This window comes from Balaenoptera acutorostrata, chromosome 1 (genome assembly GCF_949987535.1).
Source record: "Balaenoptera acutorostrata chromosome 1, mBalAcu1.1, whole genome shotgun sequence".
Classification (NCBI taxonomy): Eukaryota; Metazoa; Chordata; class Mammalia; order Artiodactyla; family Balaenopteridae; genus Balaenoptera; species Balaenoptera acutorostrata.
In genome coordinates this window covers 176,111,672-176,132,163 of record NC_080064.1, presented here as the reverse complement: position 1 = coordinate 176,132,163, position 20,492 = coordinate 176,111,672, and the positions used below count along the sequence as shown (strand labels likewise).

General features: G+C 39.4%; 1 protein-coding gene and 1 long non-coding RNA gene across 15 annotated transcripts in view; one reads left to right on the top strand and one right to left on the bottom strand.

Annotated features, from left to right (window-relative positions):
• Nucleotides 1-20,492, bottom strand: part of LOC102999060 (cyclin-Y-like protein 1) — a 785,789-nt gene that overhangs the window by 459,941 nt on the left and 305,356 nt on the right. For 6 of the 10 annotated variants that reach the window (XM_057541124.1, XM_057541111.1, XM_057541104.1 and 3 more), the window contains 6 exons: nt 17,935-17,970; nt 15,659-15,710; nt 14,567-14,686; nt 10,575-10,741; nt 7,134-7,296; nt 5,446-5,584 (listed from right to left, as the gene is read on the bottom strand). The exons of 3 other annotated variants lie outside the window; for them this stretch is intronic. In XM_057541124.1, coding sequence (XP_057397107.1) covers nt 5,468-5,584; nt 7,134-7,296; nt 10,575-10,741; nt 14,567-14,686; nt 15,659-15,710; nt 17,935-17,970 — 655 coding nt within the window. In that variant the 3' untranslated portion in view covers nt 5,446-5,467. Of the gene's footprint in view, nt 1-5,445; nt 5,585-7,133; nt 7,297-10,574; nt 10,742-14,566; nt 14,687-15,658; nt 15,711-17,934; nt 17,971-20,492 lie in introns of those variants that run through there. One more of the 10 variants, XM_057541117.1, reaches the window with a different exon arrangement.
• Nucleotides 2,069-15,663, top strand: LOC130707305 (uncharacterized). 5 transcript variants are annotated; one of them, XR_009007203.1, is made up of 5 exons: nt 2,069-3,047; nt 9,713-9,967; nt 10,851-10,903; nt 11,216-11,638; nt 14,476-15,663. It is a non-coding gene; the product is annotated as an uncharacterized LOC130707305 (long non-coding RNA). The 5 variants fall into 5 exon arrangements; XR_009007200.1 differs by lacking the exon at nt 2,069-3,047 and adding an exon at nt 5,475-5,601; XR_009007201.1 differs by lacking the exons at nt 2,069-3,047; nt 10,851-10,903 and adding an exon at nt 5,475-5,601.

Here is a 20,492-nt window from a genome sequence, read left to right as displayed (position 1 = left end):
CTGTATTTCCTGGAACCTGGTGATAGTGTTTTAGAAATGGCTCACAGTAGTAACCAACATCAAGCACTGCCACATTGGACACGAGCAGAGAGTCAAAGGGTGAAGCTGAGATGACCTTGTTGAGAGAGGGCAGTGGGAGGTGGACAAAACACTGACGCCCTGCGTTTGGAAGAGTCGGTTCCCACAGTGAGGAGATCAAGGGCCACCATCTGGGGAGCTAGAAGTAAAGGTCAGTAGAATTGAGAACGGTAAGATGAAGGAATAGACGTTGTAAGGAAAAGCTGGCAGAGTAATTTGAGGTCTTGAAGTAGAGATCAACATATTCTTGAGGACCTTAGGTCCTGAGGCTGTCACTGACTTTCTCTAATCACATTCAAATTATTTAGCTGCCCTCACAGCAGTTAAGTAATCACCTAACCTGTTCCTTTTTTTTTTTTTTTTTTTTAAAGAACATTAACCTCTTCATTTGACTCTGGATTTCTCTTCATTTCTATACTACTTCACTTTCCTGGTTCTTTCTGCATGTTAGAGATCCTAAACCATAAACTGGTATTCATAACATTTCTTTCACATGAAGTACATGTTATCTGCCAAACCCATTTAAAATGGACTAGTGGAAATTGCCTCAGAAGCCAAACAGATTGCACCTGTGTACAAGGGACCAGGTGTCTCTGAAGGGCTCCTAGATCTTTTGTATTCTTGCTGGCACGGTGTCAGGCTGGCCAGGCTGGTGAGTGGCTAACAGTTAAGATTTTAGGTGATCTAATCCTTAACTTGATAGATGCTGGGTGTAATCTACAGATTCTGCATAGAAATTAGCACTTACCCCTGGTAGAGCCCCTACCAGCTGTCAAGTGCTTTACCAAATAGCTCTATACTCAAGAATGCGGCTTCTGGGTGAGGGAACAGTCGTAGTCATTTTACATGTGGTTAGAGAGAAGTCTTGGGTGATGAAAGATTTTAGCTAACCTACACGCTATAGGTAAACATTTCCAAAAACATTGCATAAGCTGAATACAGAGTGAATTGTTTTCCAGTAAATACTGGCTTCAGCATTTTTCAAAAATCAAGGAATGGTATATTTTATAGAATGGGAAAACTAAGAAATGAAATTTGACCTGTTGTAAAACTAGGATTTAGTGCTGTTGAATTTCAATAATGGGCATACAGGGTACATTAGGAGTAAATGTGAAAGAATAGGGTCATGATGGAATCTGATACAGGGTGGAAAAAATTTCTCTTAACCAGAAACACTGGGCCCTAAGAAGTTGTCTTAGGGTCAACCACATGAATTTAACATACAAAAATGGCAATTTAATTTGGTTCAAACATACATTTCAAACTTTTGTCTTTTCCTTGTAAAGAATCAAGTTCAGTTCACGGTATACCAGAGTTAAAATTGCACAGATGTCAGTATTCCAATAGAGAAAAACAATTTTTTTTAAAAAGCGAAAAAGTAAAATTTGAGTTCAGGTAGTCAGATATTCTTTTATAGTCTTACTACTTTAGGGAACAAACCCTTCCTCGGTATAAAAATCTGGAAAAAAATGCCATAGTTGCCACCCTCTTAATAACTAGTTTCCATGCCCCATATTTGTTGGAGAACCTACTTTGTGATGTTTAAATTTTTACCTTAAGTTGCCTCAATTTCCCATTTATTAAAATGGCTGTATTGCCTCTAGAATTAAAGCTGAAGGGGAAAAGCAATTTTTAGCGATTCCCCTTATTCTACCAACTTGTTCTTGAAGCTACAGTCATGCCCAATGTTCCTACCCCCAATTTTTTTTTTTTAAACCTTCGACCACTCGAGATATGTCAGCATTTCTGCTTAGTAACTGGCATATTACTACGCGGTGCAAACTATTGATATAAACAGTGACTTGTGATAGATTTTTTTCCCCTTCTGTACTAAATCAGATCATTTCTCCTCATCAGCAACTTAACAAGAACAAAGTTAAAGATGTGACCTCAGGAAGGGAACTAAGGTGGATGAAATACGACGGCAATACTATCAGGACTGCTGGGATATTGCTCAAGTGCGGTGGCTAGGGTCTAAAAGAAACTTCAGCGATCTGGTGTATTTCCACCTGCATGTGAAGTGAAATAGCAGGTTAACGTCAAATTCCGGGGCTTGTGTAAAAGTCACCCTCTTAACAGCAACCACAATGCTACTGCTTCCTGTTCTTCCATTTTCTTTCCTGTTCAATTGCTTGAAACCCTCAAACAACAAGTTCTGATTCTACAGTATTCCTGTAATTCCTTTCTCTGTGTATTTACCTACTTTTATCTTTCAATGTGCATTTCCATCTTGGCACCATAACAAACAATTCAAAAATGCCATCTAATGCATTATGCCACTGAGCACTGTAGCCAGTGATTTTAAGTGTACTAGATTATCTTCAGGTTGAAAAGAGCGTAAGCTGGAGAAATAAATGTCTACATCTTAGCTAAAGGCAGGGGTCAAAACAACTTATGAATGGTTAGTTTGAAAATGCTTTAAGGCCCGACTATCAGAGCTGACTGAAAACATTTGAGTTAGGCAGAGTTGTAATGTTATGTGAATAGTGAGAAGTGTTACAAACACAGTAGCCATATATTTTAATTACAATAGAGTTTATTAGCTTTTCTTTTAATATAAACATGAGGAAGCAAAACCACATAAGTTGTAGCATTCTTTTCAAAATAAAACTGCAATCAGTACTTGAATTTCCAAGCTCCAAACTCCATAAACAATATTTTTTGAGGTGGTAGATTGTAGTATTTTATATACCATAATTTATCATTTATGTCTCTGTCCCTTAAAAATGATGGAACCTGCAGCACTCAGTATAATGTGAAGCCTTGCGATAAAGAGAGAAAGTACTTCTGGCCCAGAAATGCTTTGTTTACAGGCAAAATTCCTAGGATTACATTTGAGAAGGTAGGAGGAGAAAGATTTCACATAGTTGAGAACACTTTTTTTTTTTTAATATTTCAAGTTTAGGTGACATTGTTACCAATCTCCAAAAAGACTGATTACTGGACCTCCCTGCCTTTTAAAGCCTGAGGTTAAGGGTTCCTAAGGTTTATATGTTTCCTCTTAAATAGAACTTGAAGTGAGACACCTACAGCCAGGTTAACACACAGGATAGAAAAGCTGTTTCGTATCACTTACTCTCCTGTCCCTACTATTAGGGTCCAGTTCCTTTCAATTTATTACATGTGAATTAACACTGTTGTTCATAATTCCTTTACCAAATCTAGAAAAAAGAAACTTAGGTGATCAAGCAGGTAAGCAGCCCAGCCTTGCAAAGGACTATTTTAAAAAGAGGAGGGGAGGTATCCCCTCAAGTCTTAGTGCAATTTTAAGCTTTGATACTTGTAGAAGTATAAATGCCACAAACTTACAAAACATCATTTGAAAGTTTAATCGAATTTCTTCTAAACTCATTTAGTTTTGTAAATTTTAAACGTTAAGCGTTTATTGTTTTATTTTTTATTTTTTACAATTTATGTATTTATTTATTTATGGCTGTGTTGGGTCTTCGTTTCTGTGCGAGGGCTTTCTCTAGTTGTGGCAAGTGGGGGCCACTCTTCATCGTGGTGCGCGGGCCTCTCATTATCGCGGCCTCTCTTGTTGCGGAGCACAGGCTCCAGACGCGCAGGCTCAGTAATTGTGGCTCACGGGCCTTCCCAAGCCAGGGCTCGAACCTGTGTCCCCAACAAGAGAGCCTGCGACAGTGAGAGGCCCACGCACCGCGATGAAGAGTGGCCCCCGCTTGCCACAACTAGAGAAAGCCCTCACACAGAAACGACCCAACACGCCATTAAATAAATTCATTAATTTAAAAAAATAAAAAATAAAAAAATAAAAGCTTAATGTTTAAAATGTACAAAAGTAAATGAGTTTAGAAGAAATTCGATTAAAGTTTCAAGTGATGTTTTGCCAGTCTAGCATTTATACTTCTGCGACAGTGTTCTGGAGTATCCAAGCACACTATATTAAAGCTTAAAATTGTTGTAAGACTTTTGGGACACCTTCTATTTCATCACTGGCTTGTTAGTTACTGGACCACCATGTTGGCTGGAATTATGAAAATATCCTTTAATACAAGTATAGAACAAAGAGGAAAATCATCACAAAATCAGAAGCACCATTATAGTTAACAAGAAATGCAGCACGGACCCAATAGAAGGAAATAACCTACTTTCTCTGTTTATGATCGCAAGCATGCTAATATGCTAATAAGTACTGCCTGCAAAGAATTTGGATGACATGTGTTATTCAGCAGCTTTTTGGTTTAAATTGATTGCCAATAATGACTAGCAGCTTCAATGATATAGTAGGGAGGAAGAACCCTGCAAAACCTAACGATGCTACAACAGTCTGTTCCGAAGTTTGGCTTTATGAGTTGTTAGGAGTCCCATGTTTTTTTTTTTTGTTTTTTGTTTGTTTTTTGTTTGTTTGTTTGTTTGTTTTTTCTTTTTTTTGTTTCTTTTTTGTTTTTTTCTTTTTTTGTTTTTTTGTTTTTTCTTTTTTTTGTTTTTTGTTTTTTCTTTTTTTTGTTTTTTTTTGTTTTTTCTTTTTTTTTGTTTTTTTCTTTTTTTTGTTTTTTTTGTTTTTTTGTTTTTTGTTTTTTTTCTTTTTTTGTTTTTTCTTTTTTTGTTTTTTTTGTTTTTTTTCTTTTTATTGTTTTTTTTTCTTTTTTTTGTTTTTTTTTCTTTTTTTTGTTTTTTTCTTTTCTTTGTTTTTTTTCTTTTTTTTGTTTTTTTTGTTTTTTTCTTTTCTTTGTTTTTTTTTCTTTTTTTTGTTTTTTTTGTTTTTTTGTTTTTATTGTTTTTTTCTTTTTTTGTTTTTTTTGTTTTTTTCTTTTTTTTGTTTTTTTTTGTTTTTTTCTTTTTTTTGTTTTTTTATTCTTTTTTTTTGTTTTTTTTGTTTTTTTGTTTTTTTGTGTTTTTTTTGTTTTTTTCTTTTTTTTGTTTTTTTTGTTTTTTTTTTGTTTTTTTCTTTTTTTTTTTTTTTTTTTTGTTTTTTGGAGTCCCATTTTTTGATGGTAATACTGCACTGATTCTAAAGGAATATGCAGCAGTATGGGACAGTGAGGCAAGAAAAACATAGAAGTTATATAGTTAGTGTCTTTAAAGTCTAAAAATTTAAGCTATTAATTAAAAAACCTCAGATAGTTCTCAGGTATCAGATATCTGTGTGTAGATTGGGAGCAGATATCTGTGCATGGATTGGGAGTTTTTAGCTTTGGAGTGGTTTTTGTAACTCTGTTTACAATAAAAAGGACAGAAGAGCGTGTTACATTGACGAGGTCCCGTTCTTTCCTATGAGCATAATCTTCGCTTGTCCATGAGTCTCTTGAATTCAATGTCTTTCTTTAAGGTGAAAATACTAACTTTGCTGGTTTCTGAGCAGGAGAGGTGCTATTTCTCCAGTCCTTGTTTCGAGGGGTTTATGATGTTACAACCCCTCACTTCTCCCTTAAGAGAGGATGGCATTGGAGCGCCGAATACCAATGAAATTATCAGCGCTGAAAGACCTTCTCATAGCAGCTCTACACACGTCTTTGTATTCGTCGTCACACAATCTGGAAATGGCCTAGGAAAGTCAATCAGGTAGAACATAAGTATAATTAGGGGGAAAAAAAAATGTTCGGACCTTAAAAAAACAAAAAAAGCATCATTGATAAGCCACACATCTACATTCGTTTAGATAGTTCATAGTTACTGCTACTTTGGATAGCTGATATCTACACTAACTGACAATTCCCTAAGGTAATAACCTTTAAGGGCTATGATTAGATTGCTGGGGCAAGGGGTAACTTGCCCTAATAACTTAGAGTTACTTAAAAATTGGGTTCCTAATGATAGGCTCCTAATAGCAATATCATCTGTTACCTACACACGTGATCCTTAAACGTAATGGACATACACTTGGGCAAAATCAGTGTTTACTCAGCTATTCAACTTCTATTCAGTTTTCATTAGTTATTACATACTCTAAGAAAATTTTAATCAGGTAGGTATGTGCTGAAGGTAGGAGAGGTCTAATGACAAGCGCTGAAAGGTGCTATTTCACTTGCACATAAATTATGGTAGAAAAACATCTTATTCTAAAGTACCACCAAGGTACCACAGAAAGTATCAATTTTAAATGTGTTCATTTCAGTTGTGAATTTTGCTGTATACCCACCAAAAATCATAAGCCATAAGTATTACTTTGTTCCATGTACGTTACCATTTATATTAAAAACTCATGTACTTTCTACAGCCAGTATCTGAATCCACATTATACCTTCCAAGTATAGGTCTCTCAGGTTAGCCACGGATGCTTTGTCTAATAAACTCATGGGACTGAACTGTGATACACATACACACACACACACACACACACACACACACACACACAAACTGCAAGCTGAGTAAAAAACAATTAAGAGGGAATTCCCTGGTGGCGCAGTGGTTAAGAATCCGCCTGCCAATGCAGGGGACACGGGTTTGAGCCCTGGTCCGGGAAGATCCCACATGCCGAGGAGCAACTAAGCCCGTGCGCCACAACTACTGACCCTGCGCTCTAGAGCCCGTGCTCTGCAACAAGGGCAGCCACTGCAATGAGAAGCCTGCGCACCGCAATGAAGAGCAGCCCCCGCCCACCGCAGCTAGAGAAAGCCCGCGTGCAGCGGCGAAGACCCAATGCAGCCATAAATAAATAAATACATTTATTTATTTATTAAATATATCAAGACAGTAGAAATAGTCCAAAACATCAATTGTTAAAAAAAAAAAAGACAGTTAAGAGTGGTAAGTAGATTATGTAGGTACATATGATTAGGGATACAATTTTAAGAAATTATTCATGTATGGTTATATGTAAGTGTAGAGGTTCAAATGGAAAACCATTAAGAACAGATTAAATATGATTTAAAGTATTCTGAATTATGGTTACAGAAGAGACAATTTTTTTTTTTATAATGTGGGATCCCTGTATAAACCATAAAAGACACAGGAAATATGATGCCAACGGGTCAATAAGCTCTTCAAACTGTTAACAGCTTTCCATTTTCCTAATCACTGCTTAATATAATTTAGCTACAGATGTGGCTTCGGTGGCTGACAGAAAACCCCAGTTAGTGATTTCACAGCCTTACCTTTAAGCTCTGTGCTCTTTCTTTGCTAAGAGGAGTGAATAGAACATTCAGGTTGTTGTCATCTGCTAAGGAGCGAAGGTCAAAGTAGTGTTTGACATACACACTGAAAGGAACAATAATGTCCAAATGAAGTAGCTCCAGGACGTGCCTTTCCATCTCATTCCTGGGGGAGGAGGAGAAGACAAAACCAACATAGGACAATTTTAGTCAACTGGGCTATCTTCAAAAATACCATTCTGAGCTACTAGGATGGCTCTAAATACTGTTTTGAAACAAATAATGGCTACCCAGCTGGATTAATACCCTAATGTTCAAACAAGGTACAGCTATTTGTGGTCCTTTCTGCGTCCCAGCACTTTGAGTCTGGGACAAGGGGGAAGAGGTTATGGCCCTCTTATGCACTCATGCTGCTGACTCAGGGGCTCATTCTTCAGAGTTCCATTAGTGCAGCTGTACGATTCATGCTCCACACTCACTCACAAGGCCCCGCTATAGTGATCAGATGAAAGGAATGATGGATGCTGTTTATTAGCTCTGAAGAACTTGCAGACATTTGCACCGGGCTGAGGACAGGAAGGGGCTCACTGAGGTGGAGACGAGCCAACAACACAAGGCGTGGGCACATCACCACGGCAACAAATGGATCCCTCGAGAGCCACTGCTATTATCTCTGAGGGGGGAAAACTCTTGAGGCAACAAGGATTCATCTCAAGTAAATAAATAAATAAGCTACATTCGATGGGAAAGGGAATCCCCCCACCCCCACCCCGTGCATGGGGCTGTGTCAAAGGGCATAATCCAAGTTTCTGTTCACCTTAAAACCTTACTAGGGTGAGTTGTCGTCACCATGACAGGACAGGATGCACTTTTTAAGCTTAGGAAGGCAGTAAGATTATGTCTCAGCTAGACTAAACCCACTTTACGATACGACCTCTGATAGAGCAGTTGTTTCCCCCGGTGTTAGGAGAGCAGCCCAGAATGTTCAGACCTACCGCCCCTTGCCAGGACAGACTGCACACGCCCACAGAGGGCGAATTCAATGAAGTGGGAAAGTAGAGTGCTGGGAGCAGGCTTCTGCTATATGACCATATCCAGCCATTTGCTTGCCAAATGTTTAAGTAAATAAATATAAAATTAGAGTAAATCTTACCACTTTCCACAGCAATCACTTTAGAGAGTTGATTATATAAAAATGATAAATACCCAAACAAACATGCAAGTGGCTTATTTTACAATACATTTGGTTTCTTGGTTTTAAAGTGTTAATATTTTATCCATTGGATAAATCAACAAATGCTCCTTGTTCTCCTGTATGGAGAGCAGAGTATGAGCAGAAATGAGGTTTCTCATTTGTTGAACTTTAAACCTAACTGAACCTACTTCCAAAATTAATTTCCTGTTCATACGGCCAGAAGTCTATAGAAATGTAAATCAGATAATGTTTTGATAATCAGCTAATCAGGACTTAATTTACTACAGGAATAAATGCACTTCACTATCCCTTTTATATTTTCTCCACTAATACATTTTAATTGTGTGGAAATACAGTACTTCATAGGATTAACATGTCTATTAATAGAGCTTTAATCACTGAAGAAAAGCATTATGCCTACAGAATATGCATCTTCTGTGTTTTTTGCTGTTTTTAAATGGCTAGGTGGCTGAAGAGCCTACCACTTCCAGGCGCAGCAAACTGTCTGAACAGCAGCTGCTCAGTTTAACTTACTCTTTTGAAGGGAAATATATATTTAACAAGACACAGAGATGTTAGAAAGTTTTAAGGAAAAGCTGATAGACAGCAATTTTTCAATTCAGACTCAAAATGAGACCATTACAAATAGTAGTCAACAGCAGAGGGATGAAACAAATGTGTATTAAACACTTTGTTGTAATGCTTTCCAACTCCCAAAGATCATAAACAAAAGCAGCCTATTATAAACATAACTCCTGGTGATTCTCCGTTCTACACAGAAAAGCGTTGTTTAGAATTAGTTTCTTCATAGCCGGACAGTGCCGCCAATGCTCCTGGGCTCAATGTCTGTGAACACCCACACGTTTCCCTGCATGTTCTCGGATGTTGTACCTGGAACCAGAGCCCCAGTCAGCTCAGTTGCAGATTCTGGGAAAATTTCAGCTGCCATCATGGCAGGGATGGTGTTCACGATTACAAATTTTCCTTCCTTCAAGGGACCAGTTTAAAGACTGATGATAGTGTTGGTCAACGTCACTTTAGTTTCTGCAACTTCCAAAAGTACTTCTATTCATTTCAAGTTCATTATCTGCTGTTACACTGTTCGCTAAGATTGCTACCAGCAATATCACCATGACCACCTGGTTTACATGATCACCAAAGTGGGCATTTTCACCAAAAGCCACTTTGACAGCTACTGACAGTCACTGGTCCCTTCTCTTAGTCACAACTTTCCTCGCTTCAGCTGTAAATATGCACTTTGGTAATTGTGAATTATCTCGAGTAAGGGGCAAAGGTAACAAAAACAAACTCTTGCCCCTGCCTGCCATCTTGATCGGCCTCTGCTGTCCAATATAATCAAGAGGTGTCCTTTCCCATTTTCCTGAAGGCCACCCACAAAGACAGGTTCACTGTCAAGCGGGCACTTCGAGAGTCTGCTGGAATTACCTCTCTGGCTCATCCTGCTTCCCACCCTTGGGGCCCTTCACCAGAGCCAGATTGGAAGCCTGGCGTTTCATGCCAATGTGAGCGTGCCATCTGTGAGCAGAACCTGCCTAGTTAACTCAAGGCCCCACAAAGTGCCGCTGTGTTTGCTGAGTGCCCTGGGTGAGGCCCCAGGGATGCTTCCCGGACTACCTGAGAGGTAGGTGTTTCCTAACTCAGCAGACTTTAGGGGAGGAGACAGGAACACAGGGATCTGAAACCTTTATATGTGGCTACCTGTACATCATAGTTTCTGTAACAACAGAACCTCAGATCAAAAGGAGAAAAAGACCAGCAAAAGCAAATACACAATGTGTGACTCAGGTTGAAATTATAACCTGTCAGTAGTCTAGAGGCCCTAAGACCTTAACAGTGGCCACTTGCTTCAAAGACCAGGCATGTGCCCCTTAAAAATGGACTGGACCTGGTAGACAGCTTTAAGAAAGCTGTCAAGTTACTGACTGTACCATGTTGTTCTGGTAGTGAGCTTGTAAAATGTTTGGCAAAAACCACCAGAAAAATAATTTCAATTTATCGAGCAGAATATTACAACAATAACACATCAAGACCTACCAATTAATGAGGGGAAATACAAATTGTTATACTACAGCTAGATGGAAAGAAGTCTGTAATTTTATGTCTATTTCAGCTCTCTGCACAAGGTAACCTTTCTTAAAATGTAACATTTCTTAAAAATGTAAACTTTATGAGAGCAAATGAGGTATTGGAAAATGGTTAGAAAGTTCACGGTAACCTTACAAACTCACATGTCCTCAGCTGTAATGTCCTTGAGGATCTGGCAGTAGACCACATCCCATACAGCCTGATCGTCCCAAAGCTCGGAGACAAGAAGAATGGTTCCCAAAACAATTCTTTTCCAGTTAGTGGGGCAAATGTCGATCTCAGCATAAGTTAAAAGCCTTTCTAAGTAAACCTGCAAAAGTAGAGCACTGATCTTTGATTTTAGTTCAGTTTAAGTGCTGTGATAAGAATTGTTAGGAATGACAGATTTCATCTCTTTTTGACACCCCTTTTATTCCTAGGTTCTACAAAGACTTTGCTCAGCCAAGCCAAGGCCAGAGGCCAGGTCACAGTTGTAAGTCAGATATTTCTGTTAGTCTGATATTTCTACTCTGCCCGTGTGAATTTCCAACCCAATTTTGGTCACAGGAATGAAAGGACATCTGAGCAAAGGGCATTCTAAAGACACGCATGGTATTATTACCTTCCCACTTGTCAAGGGCAGCACATACAGCCCAGTGTCGACTTCAACTGTTCAGTAAATGCTTGAGTGCCTATCACGTGCAATGTTAACTACAAGACTGGTGGTGGTTGCATGGCGATTTTACATAACGCTTGAGTGTGTAAAATTCTGGTCAGACTGAGCACATCTTTACCTTCTCTTCAGAGTCCCCAGTCCTTCTGTGGCATGAACTTGAAGATAAAAACTGGTGGTCAAGAGAGCCTCCCAGTGGCTGCTGCGTGGCACAGCAGGACAGGCAGTCCAAAGGGGCTTGACAGCTAGCTGTCAAGTATTCCCATATTTTAGTGCCTTTTTAAGGAACACACATGCATACAAAGGGTAGTCCTTTTCATATCCCCAATTTTTCACATCTCCATTATCATTTCATTATTCATTTCTGTCTTACATAATCTGCAGCTTAGTCAATTCTTTTGGTTTTAAGGTGGGAAGACCTGCCTGTGTCTGTATCCCTGGGGCTCCTCTAAACCTGCCGGTTTGTGAGATGATTTCATGGTTTCTTTTACATGTATCAAATGTCTACCCTACAAAGAACTGGATGGAGTTAACAGCTGAGCAAAGATTAGAGAGGTAAGCTGTGATTTGTTGTTACCTCTGTAGAAGAGTGTATATGCCATTTGACAAAAAGAAAAATGTCCAGTTTTAAAGAGTCTGTTTACTCTCTGATGGGTTATCAGATTGACAGCTCAGATTCGCCCATGCCCTCCAAACTCTACTGTGTTTTCAAACACGGGTATTGAGATTATATGTTCTTAGTGAAATTCGGCTCCCATTCCCCAGAGAACTCAGCACTCTCTAGTACCCTAAGAACGACTCTCCCCGCAAGGTTCAACTCTCTACTTTATGGGACTAATCAGAGGCACTGAAACGACACTGGCAATCTCTCAACTTCCTCTCACCTTTGTACTGGCAAACTTGGTACACGTGCCGATATTCATTTATCCCACTTGCCCTCCTGTCTCGGAGGAAGCGAGATTTCTTTCTTTTCACTGAAGCTAACTCTCCTATGAATGCAGTTGATCCCACCTCACTTCTGCAGAGCACTGTGCCCACAGTTAGTCTCTTTTTGAACAACTTCTCCCTCTCTGTCAGAGGCTTCCTGCAGTGTGAATGCTTCCATGTCCCCAGCCTGTCCCCCACTGCCCCTCGACGGCGTCCTCAGGGCTGAGGCCAGCTCCTCATCTCCCATCCTCTCCTTAACCCACTTCAGTCAGCCTCCTGCTGCTACCACTCTACAGAGACTACTCTTGCCGTGGTCACCGGTGCCTTCACACAAACCACCCAGAGCTCTTCGTCCCAGAGCTCCACTCCCCAGGCCTTCCCCTCAGAAATGAAAGAGCACTGCCACACGCCCAGTCGCTGAGACCAAACACCTGCACTTGAGTGTATCCTGCTCCAATCTGTTAGAACTTCTTGTTATCTCTACCTTCACTGGTACCCTGACCGCTTTTCTGTCTGTCACTTCTGACTTGTATCGCTGCCACTGCCTAACTTCTCTGCCTCCCAACAGACTACAGTCTGTTCTCCCCAAAGCAGCCAGGAGAGCCTCTTAAATTAAGAGTACTTTATGCGCCTGCTCCAGATCTGCCAGAGGTTTCCCATCAAACAAATACCTTCTTCCCGTGGCCTGCAAGTTACGAGGCCCTGTGCGGTACGGCCTTGTCCTTCCGTGACCTCATCACCTATGCTCTTTCCCTCATTCCCCGCTCGGATCACAATGGCCACCTTGCTTTTCCTTGAACACACAGAACAAGTTCCTGTCTCAGAGCCTTGCACTTGTCCCCTCTGCCCGTAATGCCAGCGTACCTGATCTTCCTCAGTTCAGCCACGTCCTGGGTTCAAACATTACCTCTTTAAAGAGGCTCTTCCTGAGCTTTCTAGTAAGCCCCTCTAATCACTTTATCCCTTTACCTTGCTTTCTCTTCATGGTTTTTACCACTACTTGAAATAGTCATCTTTTAAAAAACACTCATTAAAAAAAAACACTTATACTTTGCTATACACCTGAAACTAGCACAACACTGTAAATCAACTGTACTCCGATTAAAAAAAAAAAAAAAAAAAAAAATTTACGTCTTCCACACTTGCTCCATAAAGGCAAGAACTTTATTTATCCAACTTGTTCTCTCCTCCACCCCCCACATGTAGAAAAGTGACACAGAGTAGGTATTCAGTGACATGTTATTTATGACATGAGCAACTTCTTGGTAGCATTTAGCGTTTGGACCATACTCTCCTTCTTGAACCTCTCCTGGTGTCTCTTAGGGTTCTCTGCTGGGTTTCCTACCACTGTAGCCACTCCTCTGGGGATCTGTCCCTTAAGTGCTGACAGTCCCTACAGATCTATCTTCTACCCACTTTTTATTTTACATACTTTCTCTGCATTTGAACAGCTACACTTAATTCCCTCCCTCTAGCTCAGATTCATGCTCCAATCCCATATATTCAAATGATTACTAGACACTGCCATTCTGCTGTCTCGCAGGTACATCAAGCTTAACTTGTCTACAAAGAAATGCCCCTCTTCCAACCCAAACACTCTCCTTCCTGCATTTCCTAGCTCTCCATATGCAAGCACCATTCCTGCCTCTCTCAAGCATGTGCTAAGCACTCCAAGTGGCCTGTAGCTCCAAGAAAAGGCCTGTGTCTGATCCAGTACCCACTGAGGGGTCTCTTTTCAAAAGGACAAGCCTCCTGTCCTAAATTCTGCCTTGATAGGAGCAGGCAGTGAGTGGCCTAAGTATTCCTTCCCTGCAGACCACGCAGCTGACTTTCCCCCCTACAGGTTTGCTATAGGGAGGAGTAAAACAATCCCAACTACCTCTCACTTGAATATGATTTATTATTCAAATGATAAAATCTTACCACAGGAATTAGGAATGGATGACAAAAAGGTCCTTACACAGCTGTAGCTTAGCAGGCTAACTAGAGTAAAGCCTTCTGAAGTCCTACTGGCACCCTAGTCCTGGGCAACTTCACATGCAGGCAATAAGAGGACAGCAGGGATGGTTAACACCATTATCCATTATCCAAGGAACAGAGAACTGAGGGCAGTAGTTCTCAATCAGGACACACATCAGAACTGCCTAGGCAGTACAGTCTGGGACTCAGCTTCAAACTACCCGGAACCTGTTTCTGCCTGTGGACCAGAGCGTTCAGTTATTGCCCCGCCCTACCACCACAACATGCGTCGTCTGTGTGTGCGTGTGTGCACTGTGCGTGCATGTGTCCCCTCAGGTGTGGAAGGAGAAACCAGAAATCTCTCCTGCTGCCTTTAATAGCAATTGTTTTGTGATGAGAAAAGCAATGGCAACATTTTAAATCATAATGATTATTAAAGCTCAAATGTGTATACTTTACTTTCTTTTGATAGGTTTCTCTTAATAAAGTTCTAATGATCATTTCAGGAACCTACTTTCATTTGGGAAAAACAGGACCATACCATGTGTACAAGACAGAAATTTCTACAGATGCTTTACGAAAGAAAAAATATCTTACCAAAGTTATTACTGCAGTTTCAGCAGTTAGATGTGTGGCACTACAAAGAGTATAAACAAATCTGTAAATGACTTTGTGTTCAGGATCATGCTCGAAGTATTCCTCTGGAACCTTTTCTCGCTGAAAGGAGAAAAAATGCAATTTATGTATCCATGGAAGAAAAATACTTAAAAGTACCCTTAAGATAGCAGTCTTCACACTTGGGCCCACGTGCCCCTTAAAATAATTTTGGTTGGGTGACATGTCTTGTAGTCTTTTAAATATAAACAATGGGATCCTAAAATACCACAGTGATCCAGTACTCACCACCATTCATTAAAGAAAAATACAGGCACAACCGCAGAAAATTTATGTATTTCCACGTTCCTCCCCACAGAATTCTAACCAAATGTAAACTATTGGGTTGGCCAAAAAGTTCATTTGGTTTTAAGTAAAAATAAAAGACACAGTTTTCATTTTCACCAAGCATTTTATTAAACAATATATTCACTAACCAAACAAACTTTTTGGCCAACCCAATATTTTTAGGCTCAAAAGTCTTGCTGATCACCATATGTCATACTTTTCTGTCATCAACTTTGAAAACACATTTCCAGTGTCCTGTAACCATAAGGCTCGAAGAATGTGCTGTCCTGTACAGCAGTCGCCAGCCACGTGTGGCTACAGAGCACCCGAAGAAGTGAATTTTAAAACTTTGTCATTTTAATTCGTTTAAAATTTAAACAGTTTTCTAATTTTCTTCTTAGAGGCCTTATCATATTAGGTTTATTTACAAATATTTATATTGTTTGATGCTATGGAAAATCATCCTTTAAAAAGATACATTTTCTGTTACTTGGGTATGTTTACTTACCTGCTCACTATTCATACAAAGTGCAACTCGGTTCATATCCATCAACCCCTTATACAACACGCCTTCGGGAAAATGACTAGACACAACATGGCGTGGGGAAGAAGACTTAAAGGAAGATGAATTTGACTTCGAGCTGGAGGAAGTAATTTTCTTCTAGTACTTAATTTCAAAGCAAATCAGCATGAAATAAACACAACTGTATAAGAGAAAAATACCACTTCAATAAAACTGACACTTACTGTGAGTGGATGTAATCTCTCATCAAAAATATCCAAGGATCTATCTGCATCTCTATAAAATAAGAATGTGCATTTAAAAAATTAATTCAGGAGTTACTATCTTAGTAAAATATCTGCTAGGAGTAGAGAGAGGGGTAGAGGAAGCTTAACCTTCAACAAAGCAAACAGTTTTATAAATTCTTCTCCTGGATTCCACCCTTAGAAAGGTTTCCTGACCTATTTTTTTTTTTTCCTGACCTATTTTTACTCAGCACATCAAGTTCCGTGAAATCTTTTCTACAACAACCAGCCAGAGTTGCCTCTATAAGCACTGACCCTCCCTAACAGGCAATGCTAGTAAACCAATATATTTTCACTCCTCTAACCTCACACTGGAATATGCAAGAACATTTTATAAAGCAGTGGTGGTGGGCAATAAATTCTTCTAACTTCAATCAATGTGAATATGAGATTCATGGTTTTTTCCCGTTTTTTTCTCTTTAGTTCTTTATATTCTTATTGTGTATTTCTTCTTGTCTCTTTTAAATAGTTTGAGTTAAAAATGTAATTGTCTTTTTATTTTAAAAGAAACCAGGCTTTTTAATTTAAAATTTCACCACACTAATACACTGCGCTCATTTGAACAGCGGTTCTCTAAATGTGGTCTGCAGGCCTCTGGGATTCTCCCCTATCCCCTCCTTCAGGAGGCCCAAGAGGTCAAAACTGCTTTTATAAGAATACTAAGACACTACCTGCCCTTCACATTGTGTGACATTTGCTATGGATGTATAAAAGCAAAAGTGGGTAAAACTGCTGGTTTCTGAGCATGAATCAAGGCAGTGGTACCAAACTGAATTAGAAGTCATTCAATTATTCACTGCCACTTGCAGTTAAAAATCTGCTTTAAGAACATCCTTGATAAAAGAGTAAAAATTAATAGTGTTCTTAAACCTTGGTCCTTCTTTTTAATATTCTGAATAAGTGGAAAGTATGCATTAAGCACTTTTACATACTGAAATATGGCTGTGTTAAGGAAAAGCACTTGTGACTTGGCGGTTAAGTCATTTTTTTCATAGAACACCATCTTTATTTGAAACACTTTTTTCATCGAACACCATCGTTATTTGAATGTACAACTGACACAGTCATTCTTTCAAAAATGAACAAAGTGAGCCTGTCACTTCAAGGAAAATCACTCTAAAGTTATTTGTTGCCAATGATAAAATTCAAGCCATCAAGCTAAAAATATCAGGATTTTTGGAAAACTTCTACCTTCTATTGTGAACTTGACAACTTCTCAACACTTAAAAGACTTTTCTGGTAAGACTGGTGGTGATACTAACAAAAGTGAGTTTTTGACACTGTCTAAAGAAATGTGAACCAATACTTTCCAAATGACCAATGTATAATATTATAAAGTCAGGTACAGGTAAAAAGATCTACTCAGTATGCATAACAGATCAATGGGTATTAATTTAACATAGTATTTATTACAAGTTCATTGATATGATTTAGAATTCCATTTTAACTAATTTAAGAAACTAGCACATGCAGACTTTTGGTACAGTATCAAAGAATATACCAAATTATCTGAAGGCTTTAAAAATACATCTTTTTCCAACTATATATCTGCAAGCGGCTGGATCTTCTTCATATTGTTTCTTCAAAACAAATGACTGAAGACAGAATAGATATGAGAATCAGCTGTCTTCTATTAAGGAGATACTTTTCTCTCAATATTTTTTGTTGTGGAAAATAGTTATTTTTCATTAAAAAAAAAATGACTTATGTTAAACACTGGGGTTCCCAATCAGGGGTGATTTCGTCCCCCAGGGGACTTCTGGCCATGGCTGGAGACAGTTTTGGTTGTCGTAATGTGGAGGGAAGAAGGTGCTACTGGCATCTAGTGAGTAGAGGCCAAGGGTGCTGCTATATATCCTATAACACACAGGACGACACCCCACAACAAAGCATTATCTAGCTCAAAATTTCAATAGTGCTAAGGCAAACCCTGTTTTAACATACAATGGATTTAATTTTTTAAATTCTCAATTTCAATGTCTAATACAGTAAATTATCAATATAACCCATATAAACAAATACTCTTTGGGATGCTCAGTAACCTAAGAATTAAGGGTCCTAAGATAAAAATAAGTGATTCACTTCTATACTGTAATAAAAGCACTCGAATAATAAAAGCTTATGCCAGTAACATCTATAGTTATTACCTAACACTAAACTTGATACCTTGTAAATTAATTAGCTGGAATAACAAGATAGGTTTTAAAAGAGCTCACCTGTTCTTTATGTGGTAATATATTGCTAAGGTCAAACTGTGGAGGAAAAAAAATACATTGTAATAACTGATTTTTATCATATCAGGCCTGAAGACATTTTTAAAAAGGGGTTAGCAAGGAGAGAAGACCTTCCAGAGGCCCAGTGGCCCCGAAATCCTCGAATTCAGAACAGTACCACATGGGTGCTTTCCCCCTTGTTTTAGGTTCTTCAGCTTTTAGCAAAATTAGGAGACCCAAAATGCTAGATATGCTGTTAGAAGGCATGTTTTGGTTGATTATTATAATATATAAATTATTACATATTTCCCCTGTCATTTGTCCTTCTACCCACAAAACCTTCTGTCCTGTACAAGTTATATCTATCTATACACATGCTTAAATTTAAGCCATATAGTAGTTTGTGTGTGGGGGTGTGTGTGTGTGTGTGGTTTTTTTGTTAGCCCCTGCATTTCAGTTGATTTAGTTCGCTATCCACCTACCCATCCGTTTTCCATTATTTCCCTAAAAGTAAATAATAAAAGTGCTCTATACCAAAATGATTTAAAATCACTTTTACATAATTATTAGAAAATTTAATAGCAAAATTTTATAGCCACAAAACTGATGATAGGTCTAGCTATCCTGAAATAAGCAGTGCTAATAATACAGCATAATACTACACAGTGGGCTTCCCTGGTGGCGCAGTGGTTGAGAATCTGCCTGCTAATGCAGGGGACACGGGTTCGAGCCCTGGTCTGGGAAGATCCCACATGCCGCGGAGCAGCTGGGCCCATGAGCCACAGCTGCTGAGCCTGCGCGTCTGGAGCCTGTGCCCCGCAACGGGAGGGGCCGCGATAGTGAAAGGCCCGCGCACCGCGATGAAGAGCGGTCCCCGCACTGCGATGAAGAGTGGCCCCCGCTTGCCGCAACTGGAGAAAGCCCTCGCACGAACCGAAGACCCAACACAGCCAAAATAAATAAATAAATAAATAAATAAAGTAGGGGAAAAAAAAAAAATTAAAAAAAAAAATACTACACAGTATACCATTAATGACAGGTATTTCCAAATTATTTTAAATAAAGTATTAACGAACAGATAGATACAAGTCCTTAGGTAGTCTTTTTTAAGTTACTATAGTCCTAAGTTATTCACAGCTGTTGTATATTAGGCAACAAAGGGGTTCTCTGGTTAAGTTATATGCTCCCCTTTGTTCTCAGTGTCTAAAATGAAACTCAAAATAATTGAGGGAAGGCAAATCTGAATTTTATAATAGGTCTATAGAATCTTAGCACTTGTATAAAGGCCTGTAACACCGTTAGCATCAAAGATGGATACTTCTATAGTGCTTCAAAGTTTCATCTTCAAATTGATTTTAAAATCACAGCATTAGAAGTTTTATGATGGAAAGGACCACTGAACCGTAGATGACATTTAATTAAACAACCCATTTTACAGATAAGGGAACCAAGGTTTAAAACTGACTTACCTAAGGTCCCACTAATTATCAGAAGCAGTTCTCTTTCTCCTGCCCTCTAACCAAATAGTGGCTCCCAAGCTCAGCTGCACACTGGGATCATCTGAGAAGCTTTAAAAACTGCCTGGCTTCTGCTTCAAGATGTTCTGATTTAACCGGCACTGGGTATGACTTGGGCATCAGGACTGTTTTTAAAGATCCCCAGATGACTGCAGCGTGCAGCAAAGGTTAGGGATGAATGAGTTAGGGTTAAGATCGGAGAATCACTCGGGATGCTTTTGTCCATATAATCATGCTTCACATCATTCCCCATCTTGTCAAAAGGTGTGTGTGCGTGGGTGAGAGAGAGACAGACAGACAGACAGACAGACACACAGACACTGTGTCTTGGAGGCGGGGGCAGGCGGGTGGACTTTGTGCATCCAGAAACATATATCTTGAAAAGTTGCATAAGTGATTCTAATAAGGCTCACCTACCCCACTGAGAACAACTACCCCACTGAAAACTAACCCCATGATAAACATTTTCAAAATCATTCCTAAAAGCCAATTGGCCCTATTAATTTTCTCAGTAAACCTTTATTTCACCAATAATGAATGTGATGAATGATCATTTTTAAAACTTCATGAGAGCAAATTAAAATTTACTGTACTTCCAAAAATTAGACTAGGTCGGGAAAAAAAAGGATGAAACCTACTTGTCTGAGCAAGGTTAATCTTTTTTTTTTTTTTTTTTCTTTAATTTTATTTAATTTTACTTATTTTTGGCTGCATGGGGTCTTTGTTACTGCGCACGGGCTTTCTCTAGTTGCCAAGAGCGGGGGCTGCTCTTTGTCGTGGTGCGCGGCCTTCTCACTGTGGTGGCTTCTCTGGTTGCACAGCACGGGCTCTAGGTGCGTGGGCTTCAGTAGTTGTGGCACACGGGCTCAGCAGCTGTGGCTCGCGGGCTCTACGGCACAGGCTCAGTAGTTGTGGCGCACGGGTTTAATTGCTCTGCGGCATGTGGGATCTTCCCAGACCAGGGCTCGAACCTGTGTCCCCTGCGTTGGCAGGCAGATTCTTAACCACTACACCACCAGGGAAGTCCCTGAGCAAGGTTAACCT